Source organism: Bufo gargarizans, chromosome 2 (genome assembly GCF_014858855.1).
Source record: "Bufo gargarizans isolate SCDJY-AF-19 chromosome 2, ASM1485885v1, whole genome shotgun sequence".
Taxonomy (NCBI): Eukaryota; Metazoa; Chordata; class Amphibia; order Anura; family Bufonidae; genus Bufo; species Bufo gargarizans.
In genome coordinates this window covers 412395270-412407613 of record NC_058081.1, presented here as the reverse complement: position 1 = coordinate 412407613, position 12344 = coordinate 412395270, and the positions used below count along the sequence as shown (strand labels likewise).

Sequence of the window (12344 nt, the reverse complement as noted above, 5' to 3'; positions counted from 1 at the left end):
TTTAAAGTGCCTTTGTTCATCCGCTTTCATCTGGTGGAATCGAGAAGTCTGGGGCAATCCAGACCTTGTTCATTTTTATAAGAGTCAAAATGTCAGCATTTTCAGTTGATCTGTTATAATGCCACCAGCAGCACTAAATACCCGCTCAGACAAAACGCTGGCTGCAGTGCAGGCCAGCACCTCCAAGGCGTAGAGCGCCAGTTTGTTCCACGTTTGTTCCACGTGTCCAGCTTGGACACCCAGTAGTTGTAGGCACTGAGGGATCACTGAGGATGTTGACACGGTCTGCTAATTACACCTTTACAATCTTCCAAAACTTTGCCCTCCTTGCGACACTAGGCCGCGCATCAGGGTGAGGGTGCTGGTGGGGTGTCATGAAATTGTCCCAGGCCTTGGAGAGCGTAGCCCTGCCTCTGTTGGAACTGCTGTGTGTTCCCCTTGTCTTCCCTCCTCGGTTGACCAAGGAAGTACGGACTCTGCTGACAGCATTGTCAGCTGGAAATGTTGGGAGCAATTATGCAACAAGGACCTTCTGGTATTGCACAGTTTTTCTCATCCTCTCCACCTGAGGAATGAGAGATTAGAAGTTCTCTTTGTAGCGGGGGTTGAGTATGGTGAACACCCAGTAATCCGTGTTGTCTAAAATGCGTATAACGTGCGGGTCACGGGAAAGGCAGCCTAACTGTAAGTCAGCCATGTGTGCCAGAGTACCAACAGGCAAGGCTTCGCTGTCATCATCAGGAGGATCACTCTCAATCTCCTTATACTCGTCCTCCTCTTCTGCCCACCCACACTCTTCTGCCCACCCACACCATCTGCTCCTCCTCTTCATCGTCCAATTCGCGCTGAGAAGACGGACGGAGGGGAGTCTGGCAATCACCCTGTGTAATGTCTTCTTTCCCCATTTCCACCTCTTTCACATGCAAAGTGTCGTCCTTAATTGTGAGCAGCGAGCGTTTGAGTAGACGAAGTGAGATGGTTACGCTAATAATAGCGTTATCGTGGCTCACCATCTGTGTTGATTCCTCAAAGTTTCCTAAAACGTCACAGAGGTCAGACGGCCATGCCCACTCATCGCTTCTGATTAGCGGAAGCTGACTGGAAAGGTGACGACATGTTGCAGCTGGTATTCCACTACTGCCCTCTGCTGCTCACAAAGCCTGGCCAACATGTGGAAAGTGGAGTTCCAGCCGTACTAACGTCGCACAACAGCTGGTGAGCTGGCAAGTTAAAGTGCTGCTGCAGCGTTGACAGACCAGCTGAAGCTGTCGATGATTTGCGGAAATGTGCACACACGCGGCGCACCCGCTCAGGCAAATTGGGGTAGGTTTTGAGAAACCGCTGAACCACTAAGTTTAAGACGTGGGCTAGGCATGGGATGTGTGTGAGCTTGCCGCGCTCCACTTAACCACTGACACATGGACAAGTGTTTGTGGCCAGGGACACTACATTTCCCTGACGGCACACTGGGTGAATGTTGTGGAGGCAGGGAGCGAGTCGTACCCTGGGATGGCACAGGTCCTACCGACACAAGGATTGTAGGCCCTAATTCTATCAGGGTTTCCGCCACCACCTACGTTAGTGGCTCCAACCCCCCAGTTCTCCTCCTCCTCCTCCTCCTCCACTTCTACCTCAGAATTATCCTCTTGCAGCACCAGTCAGCCATCAGTTGGTAGCTGGAAGCAGTGCAGCACTGCAGTGGGGAAGCGTCAACAGGCCATTCTTAAGCTGTTCTGCTTAGGTGGCAAACAGCATACCACCGCTGAGCTCTGGGAAGGGATAAGGGACCAGACTGAGCTGTGGCTCTCGCCACTCAACCTAGAACCAGGCATGGAAGTGTCTGATAATGGCTGGCTTTGGAGCTCGGGAAGCTCACATACATCCCATGCCTAGCCCACGTCTTAACTTAGTGGTTCAGCGGTTTCTCAAAACCTACCCCAATTTGCATGAGCTACTGGTTAAGGTTCGCCACGTGTGTGCCCATTTCCGCAAGTCATAGACAGCTACCGCTGGTCTGTCAACCATCCAGATATCCATCCAGATGGAGTGTTCATCTTAGCGGGTGATTTTAACCAAGCCAATCTCAAAACTGTGCTCCCCAAATTCTACCAGTTTGTTAAATTCCCAACTAGGGGGAGAAATACATTGGACCGTGTTTATTGCAACATAGCAAATGCTTATACAGCATCACCTGCTCCCCATCTTGGCAGGTCGGATGTCATGGAACCATGAACCAGACGTACAACAAGAGATAAGTGGAAATAAGAAGGCTTTATTGAAAATCACGCTGTAAGGCAAAAGTCCAAACGGATGGCTAAACCGAAGCAGGGTCTTGCGAAGCCAGAGGTCAGGAACCAGAAGGGTAGTCAGACGAAGCCTGGATCAGGAACCAGCAGGGTAGTCAGACGAAGCCTGGATCAGGAACCAGCAGGGTAGTCAGACGAAGCCAGGATCAGGAACCAGAAGCAGCAGCAGTCTTAGAAGCATGTGAACACAGGAGGACCAAGCAAGGAACTGAAGCCACAGACCTCCTATATATATGAGCTAGGCATCCAGCTCCTCCCAGTGGGAAGGAGAAGCCGCAGGGTGGGAGGCTACAAGAAACCCAGAAACCAAGATGGCCGCCAGCACATGTCAAACGAAGGAGAACAGCAAGAAGGTAAGACCATGACATCGGATCACATTTCTTTGTTTTTAGCTCCAGCATACAAACCTCTTATCACCAGGATTAAGCCTACTTTGCATAGAATCAGAGTTTGGCCTGATTGTTTTGAGGACACAGATTGGGATTTGTATAAACAGGCAGCTACAAAGGAAAATCACACAGACTTAAACATATATGCCTCCTCTGTCCTATCCTATATTAAATTTTGCATAGACAATGTCACGGATACCAAAATTATTCAGACCTTCCCAAATAGGAAACTGTGGATAAACAGAAATGTCCATAACCTTTTGAAGGCACGTGACATTGCTTTCCGAAAGGGAGACCCAGAGGAGTACAAAACAGCCAGGTCCAATCTGAAGAGGGGCATTAAGGAGGCAAAGCACTGCTACAAAACTAAAATACAACATCATTTTACAAGCTCTGATTCCTAACGCATGTGGCAGGGTATCAAGTCCATTACGAATTATAAGAGCAACACCTGTTCTATCAACACTGGAAATTCTTTCTCTCCTGATGACCTAAATCATTTTTTTGCACGATTTGACAAAGACAATGAGCTGCCTATCATCAAATTTGCCCAGCAAGAGGCTCCATCATGTTCCCTGATGCTGAGAGCACATGAGGTAGAATGGGCCTTAAACCACATTAATCCCCACAAAGCAGCTGGCCCTGATGAAGTTCCTGGAAAAGTCCTAAAAAACTGTGCTAAACAGCTGAAAACAGTGTTTACCGGTATATTTAACAGCTCACTAGAGCAGGCCATTGCCCCCACTTGCCTGAAGTCCTCCACAATTGTCCCAATTCCAAAACAGGCCGGGGTGAAGACCTTAAGTGATTATCGCCCGGTGGCTCTCACTCCTATTGCTATGAAGTGCTTTGAACAACTGTCCTCAGGCACATGAAGAGCAAGATCTGCACCTCCATGGACCAATACCAGTTTGCTTACAGAGCACATAGGTCAACTGAGGATGCTGTCTCACTTACCCTTTACACTGCGCTGTCACACCTGGAGAAGAGACACAGCTATGTGCGGATGCTGTTCATTGATTACAGCTCGGCCTTTAACACCATCCCTCCCAACAAGTTGGCAACGAAACTGAACAACTTGGGTCTCAGCTCACACCTGTGCAACTGGATACTGGATTTTCTTACAAAAAGACCACAAATCGTACGCATGGGCAAGCACTTTTCTTCATCCTTAACACTAAACACTGGGGTACCGCAAGGCTGTGTGTTGAGCCCTCTCTTTTACTCCCACTTCACAAATGACTGAAAACCTATTCACAATACCAATACCCTTATAAAATTTGCAGATGACACGACCGTGATAGGCCTAATCTCCAACAATGATGAAACAGCCTATTCAGACTCCAGATGCCATCTAACCATTACAAGTAGCCAATTTAGGAGACTAAAATGCAACTGTACCGAAGACATCCAATTCAAAGAACAGGCAAATCAATTAAAACAACATTTCTTAGCAAAAAATTATCCATCGGAAAAATTAGAAACTTCATTGAATATAGTTGAAACAATTTACCCCATCACTCCTTTCATCCTTTGAATAAATACCCTGACCACTACCTTAGCAAGTCTGGGTAAGAGAATACACATTATGTATATATTAGAGGTGACATAATGTAGACAATCTATGTTTTTCACTGTTCTTTATGGTTTATCATGGTTTTATGTATGATATCAGACTAGATAGAGTCTTTTATGTATGATATCTGTTTATATTTATGAATGGTTTTATGAAGATTCAGTTTTAACATAAAACGCACCATAATGCACAGATAACGCACATGCGTTTTTTGGCAACACAATATATATTTATTTCTGCTTATTTTGAAATAAACATACATCAGAGTTTATAACAATGCTCAAGATAATATTAAACAACTGGTGAATTTTCTTTATGAACAATCCAGCATTTCCATAATCCAGCCCAGCTTTTTGACAACACTTGGCCGGATTGAATACCGCCCAGGCCATCTAATTGAGGACTAGATATACATTTTCTAACTTAAATGGCTATAGATACCCACTGAGGAAGAAGCACGTGCTCTGAAACGCGTTTGGGGATATACAATAGCCAACAAGTCGTATCTGGCGAGATACAACTAAAGATTCCAACATTGCTTATTTCTACAGTTTGGCTGCTACTACCGGACTCTCCTTGTTCCCAAAATCCAGCTAATTTACAAGTGCCATAGGAACAGACTGCTACTACACCACCAACCAATAACCAAATGCGCTCTGAACCACGTGGGATGCCATGTGGTATGTCGGAGGGGAAAGCGATTCGCCACCCAAGCGCACAGCTGTAAGGAGACAAGTGGGGACTGCAGCAACACATCGCTAGTACGAGACATCAAACAACTGCTGAAGACTGGTAACGTACTATTAAATAGAGATTGAATTGAGCATTCTTATATAACTGCAATATCACCTGTATTTTTTATTAGAACATGTCACTTACAAAGATTTTAAAATTAAATGTCAGAAGTTCATTCTGATGGAACTATAGTCAACAATAACTATATACTTTAAGGGAACAAAATTCAGTCCCTATGTTTAAACATCAACTCTTGTTGTTTTTTTCACACATAGAATATTATTTTCTTTAGAGTTGATACCTTTCTTAGAGTTGATACTCAATCAGATCTGATTGGACAAAATACCACAATAGATTTTTATCCAGGACAGTCCAGTGCTTTTTGTACGCCATTGTTTTGGTCTCTAATACCAACACTTATCACTCTTGTCTGGGCTATTTACTATCCATTGATTTTTTTTTATGGTCCATTTTGAGCTGCATAACCATAAGACCTACTGATTGCAAGTTATTGTTTTTTGTTATATGTCCAGCCAATTATTAATCATTTGTTCATTGGAGATAGATCGGATATATACAGTACGTCACATTGCCATATCTTCAGATTTTAGATTCTATGTATCCCATTTTATTTTATGTAGGGATGTGTTACTATATATTTTTTTTTTTATATGAATAAATATTCCTTTACTATCAAATATTACTATCATACTACAATATTATCATACTACACCAGTTAATAGAGTGTTATCCATTTTTTCTATATCATAACATATTGTCATTTATCAGGTGGTGGGTACGCCTGGGATAGAGCACCTTATCCGTGATCCTGAATAGGTGAGCCACTGATTTCATTTGGATTGACTCAATGTTCCTTTGGAGCCTTAGGATCAGGGCTGCCTGAGGGATCCATAAGAACATAATGAATCTATCATAGGCAATGGTAATTAATTGCGGTAATTGGAAGAAGCGATCAGACAGTTACACGTTCAACGCCCTAAGGTGACTTAAAAAAAAGTTTTAAAAAGTTTTTATAAATAAAAAATATAAAGATTTTACATTTTAAATCATCCCCCTTGCCCCATATTAAAAATAAATTCAGATAAACAATAAAAATAATTAATAGGCATCACCACATCCAAAAACATCTTAAAAGCATACTTATCCCATGCAGTGAACACCGCAACAGAAGGAAAATAAAATGATACACACCCCAAAATGGTATTAATAAAAACCATTCAAAGCCATTCAAAACATGAGCCCTATACAGCTTCACAGACAGAGATAACTATATATATATATATATATATATATATATATATATATATTTATATTTATTATGGGGGTCAGAATATGGCAATGCAAAGTTTTCTATTTTTCATAGGACCTCTATTGACAACCAACCCCCGAATTACATACACCAGAGCCCCAAATTTAGGTCTAAAAATAGCTCCATCTTTTAAAAGATCATTAGAAACCAAACCCAGTTGGCTCTCACTCAAAGGATTTTTCAAGTGTGGCAGATCTAAGAATTGTACAATCACTAATTTTCCTAAAAAAGCATCAACGATAAAATCAACACATAACACATTTACACACCAAATTAAGGAGCATTTATCCTGTGATTCAACAGATGTTATTTATTTATTACAATGTCCATGTCAGAAACAATACATTGGCAGAACAAAAAGACCTTTAAAAAAAAAAGAGTATCAGAACATATGGCTAATATTGTGAAGGGTTACGAACAGCATTCTGTTTCAAAACACTTCAAAGAGCATCACAATAGAGATCAGCCAAAACTTTTCTTTGTGGCCTTTGAAAAAATTAAGAGACATTGGAGAGGTGGTAATCATGTAGCCAATATGTCTAGAGTAGCTAATATGGGGGTCAGAATATGGCAATGCAAGAAAAACTATATAAATGTGGTATCACTGTAATTGAAGTGACCCGCAGAATAAAGGTAACATGTCATTTTTAACGCATAGGGAAAACCCATAAAATCATGTATTTGCTTTTTTTCCAATTCCACCCCATTTTGATTTATTTTCCAGCTTCTCACTGAATTGCATACAATATCAAATTTTTTAATTAGAAAGTACAACTTGTTTCACAAAAATCAAGCCCTAATACAGCTATGTGAATGTAAAAAAAATAAAATGTATGGCTACGGTAAGGCAGGGAGTAAAAATTGAATATGCAAGAATGAAATTTGTCCCAGTCTTAAGTTAATACTGTAAAACACCTTACTGGGGATATTTTTGGTCAACTTTAATGGTCAATAGAATCACTGTGTCAACCAACCAGTTTAACTTTGGGCTAAACCTAATGGTGTATCCTGACAGTCTCCTATTAGCTACCATTTAACCCCTATACAGGAATTTGGACTTCATTGCTGTGGATGCTCCAAATATTACTTTATTATAAACATATTCCCAAATACCGTTCATTAGTTATAATAGCTTGTTTTGTCTAGGGAACAATGAGAGTAAAAAAAAATGGTTGCTGCCCTATAAGGGCACACACAACCTCTCCTAATCACAGAGCAGGACAAGTTACTTAACAACACTGAGGTAAAGAGATGCCTCAGCATCCTATCTGCTCTGCTTGTCAGGGAATATACTTATAATAAAGTAATATTTAAGTATTTTCATATCTTTAATTCCCGGAGAACCCCTTTTAAAAATTGCCTTATTATCAGCAACGATGTATTACAGAAATGTAATACAGAAGTTGCTTCATCTGTTCATTAATAATTTGAGACATTTTTATGCACTTAATAACATAAGGCACAATGAAACAAATGTAAAGCTATCCGTATTGCTTGAAACTAATAGCAAATTCTTAAATTAAAGGGGCTATCCAACGTCTCCAACAGCCTCCCGGCTCCGCTCCTGGTCCCAGAACCGCTGCAGCCAATGACAGACGGGGACAAGCCTCCCTAATGTCACCCGCAATGCTAGGGAGGCTAGTTCCCATCCCTGCCTGCCATTAGCTGCTCCCCCTAACACCAGATGTTTTCATCCGTCGGGAGCGGGTTAAGTATATTACTTGTGAGGGGCCCGGCACATGTGGGGGCTGTTGAAGATGTTGGATAACCCCTTTAATTTAGATTCTGGAAATGCAAATTAGGCTCATTTAATACTTACGGATGAAAGGGTATAAAGTGCTGCTTCTCTTCATCACTTTCAGATTTTCCTTTCATCACATCAGTGATGTCCATTACTGGTGAAAGTAAACACCCCAAGGTTAAGACAACATATTAATATTTACATAACATGGCTGTGAAATGTGCTGTTGAAATGCTGATAATTTCAAACATGTGAAAAGTAAAGGTATCAAATAAAACAGATTCTAAAACCATGATCATTGTACAGCTATAGTACAATTCCAATACTACTATGTAATGGGATTGTGCAAACTGTGTTAAAAACAAACAAACAAACAGTAAATGGTCTAAAACAGGGATGTCAAACTCGTGGCCCTCCAGCTGTTGCAAAACTACAACTCCCATCATGCCTGGGCATACTGCAGCTATCAGGGAATGCTGGGAGTTGTAGTTTTGCAACATCTGGAGGGCCACGAGTTTGACATCCATGGTCTAAAATAACAGAAGTCACCACTTACCAATTTTCTCCCCTGCCACTTCCAGAGTTGTGCTTCAGTCTTCCCTGCCAGTGTTTTCCCGTACACACCACGTCACCGCAACCAATCACTGGCCTTAGCAGTCACTTTCCACATACTACTGAGGCTATTGATTGGCTGCGTGGTAAGCTTGTGTGTATAGGATGTCCCCAGTGCAGTCAGGAAGATGATAGTGGCACAGCAGGACTGGAACGTGACTCTGGAAGTAGCAGGTGGCAAGTATGACGTCTTCTGTTATTTTAGACCATTCACTGTTACTATTAGGTTTTTATTTAGCTGATAAACAAAAGCCACAAAGAGTTAAAGGAGATTTTGCTAGCATATGCTATCACTTCTTAATCATCCAATTATCACATGAAGGACCCGTTCTGCAGGTCTGCAAAGTTTATCCTGAGGAAAGGCAAAAGCTCTCATGGGGGTAAGGCCATCTTAGAGAACAAATTCCTTCCAGACTCTAAATCATAATAAATTCCTAAGTCAAAGAACCTTCTCACATAAACTGGTAACCAAAGCACTGTGCAGCCCGGCTTAAATTGATCTGTACCATACTTTCTTATATACTGTATACTGTAGTGAGTTGTTAGGTGTGTGTGCAGTTGAAAAGTCTAAGGGATTTCACTCACTTAGTTCTCATGATCATAAGAGGTCCAAGAGGTTTGAACTCTACTTATAAAGATACATCATCTCTTAGGCTACTTTCACACTAGCATTTTTTTCATGCATCTGCAAAAACACTTTCGTTACAATAATACAACTGTATGCATCCGTCATGAACAGATCTGGTTCTATTATGTCTTATATAGCCATGACGGATCCGTCATGAACAGCATTGAAAGTCAATGGGGGACGGATCTGTATTCTATTGTGTCAGAAAAAAACTGATCCGTCCCCTTGACTTACATTGTCTTCCTCCACACCACATTGCGGACAGAAAACGCTGCATTTTGGAGCATTCAGCTTTGTTTTGTCCCCATTGACAATAAATGGGGACCAAATTGAAGCGTTTTCTTCTGCTATTTAGATCCTATGACGGATCTCAATAACGGAATTGAAAACACTAGTGTGAAAGTAGCCTTAGTGATATACTATAGGAGGGATTACCCTATTAAATTTAATATTTAGGGTTTATACAAACAAGTGCTAATTAGCACATTATTATAGATTGAAGGACTGAAGCATCTTTAGAAAAATACTTTTAACTCACGACAACCAGTAAAAAATAATTCAGGTAAATTCAAGCTCCTCTGATACCTGCAACTCCAAATGGTCGCCTTAATCCTAGAGTGCATTTCTTTATATTTGTTTCTTTGAGGTCCATTCTTCCAATTCTGACAATTTGGCACACTAAATAAATTCTATCTCTATTAAGATCCTTGTTTCCAAGATCCTAAAAAAACATGAAAATATGAATGCCTTTATTAAAAAAGAAAACAATTCCACAATCTGTCACCTGTGTAAAATATTCTAAACATAATAATATTTCACAAGAAAAAGAGTTTTTAATAGCTGTGTAGATTGTACTTTGACTTTCATTTTCTGCAGGTTATCTAATAAACCTTATATCTATATTACTAAAAGTCCTAAACACTTATTTAAGCCACATTCTTATTAGTAAGATAAGAATTAAGCTATAATGAGCGATGATCAGGTCAGAGATAAGGAGCTCATCAGCTGAGCTGCCTGAAGGAACAGAGTGAAAGTTCAGGTCCTGCCAAAAGATAAACTGAAGGATGCAGAAAGACAGTGGTTCTGAATTTTTAATAAAGACCAATTGAAAAAAAGATTTTTAGCTCAAAACAAAAACATCATTTAAAAAAATGCCTCTAAGGCCTCATGCACACGACAGTTGTTTTTCTCGGCCTCCATTTCGTTTTTTTTGCGGATAAAAAAAATATGATAGTTCATCCGTTTGTGTTCCGCGTCCGTTGTCCGTGTTTCCCTTCAGCAAAAAAAATTGGGCATGTCCTACTTTTTTCACATTTGCGGACAAGGATAGGCATTTATTACAAGGGATCTGTGGGGAAAAAAACGGATCCTCCAAAAAAAAAACGGATGCCGCATCCTTTTTTTGGGCGGACACACAATTTGCGGATGCAAAAAACAACTGTCGTGTTCATGAGGTCTAAAGGTGTACATAGCCTTTAAGTGTCAGAAAAAAACGTGGTGTGAACCCACTCTCAGATGTTAAAAATCATCATCCACATTTAGAATAAAAAATCCACTGCATAAATTGACCTGTGGTGCAGATTTTAAATCTTTATCATATTAATTTATGATGTGAAAATCTAAGATCTGCGGCAAATCCACAGCAAAATCTGCAACATATCTGTAGAGTGGAAAATCTGCAACATATCTGTAGAGTGGAAAATCTGCACCATGTGGCTGTATTATAAATGTCTTTCATGTGAAGTCTTTTAATAGATGCCTCTGAGGAATGCCATACAGTGGCATACGTCACAATAGAGTTCCATTGTAAAAAATATAAATAAAATGTCACTGGACTCTGCAGGATGAAAACATGTAAAGTACTACACTTTTGTATCTTTTTTTTCCCAATCATATACATAAAACAGAGGGCAAAAACTTGATGTGAACTCACCCTTAACCACATTTCTGGTACAGTAAAAAGCTGCGTACTTGTCACATATAAATCTATAGGGTATCCATCTGTGTGGACATACCCCAAGGCCGCATGTACATGACATTATGTATTTTGCAGTCTGCAATTTGCGGATCCGCAAAATACAGATTCGGACTGGGTTGCATCCTTTTGCTATGATACATAGAATATGACTAGTACATCGGAACCGAAGGTTCAAGTTTTAACGTGGTTTTCCACTTTAAAAATCAACTGCCAAAGTTATTCAACAGTTATACAAGACTTTGTGAATAACTAACTTTGGCTCATTGGAGCCAATACATTCTAATACTGTACGACAACGAATCTCTGTATAGTATTATTCTGAAGTTTTGAACGAAGCGACTTCGGATTAAGCATCCGAAACTCACTTCTCTCAACTCTACTAGCCACAGTATGTTGCCAAGAATCTCTCATTTATAAGCATAGCCACAGTATGTTGTTGCTCTTGGCTTTTTTCTAGGCGTTTTGACAATACCTTCTGTGTATGGGAAAAATGGCAAATAGAAAATGCTGTGCAATTAAAAAAAAAGCCAAATAAATCACAGATGATAAAAAACAATGCTAGCTGTTATTCTTGCAGGTTTTTGTGTAAAAAAAAATATCAAAAAGTAAAATTCATGTATGGACCTTTAATGTGAATATGTCAATGTTCTAAGTAGGGATTTACTGAATTTAATTTATTAAGCCGGGCTTTAACCCTTGTGAGACAGTGACAGGTCTCATGCAGTTTGGAGGCAAGGAAGGGGTGGATAGTGCGGTCCACGCCCCTATTCCACCACAGGTGAGACCAGCTGGAGGCACTCAGCCTGGCATAAAGCACCTCCCCAGAGTGTCAGCAAGGGGGCAGTGTGTTACCTGTAGACTGTGTGGTCTTAGCTGGGCTAGGCTGAGGGACCACAAGGCTAAGTGACAGCCTGGAATTTGGGGGATGCAGTGACGCCTGCGGTACAAGGGCCACAAGATCAGAGTCGGGAGGACTGCTGGACCACAATCCCCCAAAGGGACTTGCGTTTGCTACAGCCTGGAGGCTGCTGGGCTAGCTGAGAAAGCTG

General features: G+C 40.8%; 1 protein-coding gene across 3 annotated transcripts in view; it reads right to left on the bottom strand.

Annotated features, from left to right (window-relative positions):
* Positions 1-12344, bottom strand: part of DOCK2 (dedicator of cytokinesis 2) — a 1177826-nt gene that overhangs the window by 926819 nt on the left and 238663 nt on the right. For all 3 annotated transcript variants that reach the window (XM_044280877.1, XM_044280878.1, XM_044280879.1), the window contains exons 10-11: positions 9903-10038; positions 8156-8231 (exon numbers count right to left, since the gene is read on the bottom strand). In XM_044280877.1, the coding sequence (XP_044136812.1) occupies positions 8156-8231; positions 9903-10038 (212 nt within the window). The remainder of the gene's footprint in view (positions 1-8155; positions 8232-9902; positions 10039-12344) is intronic.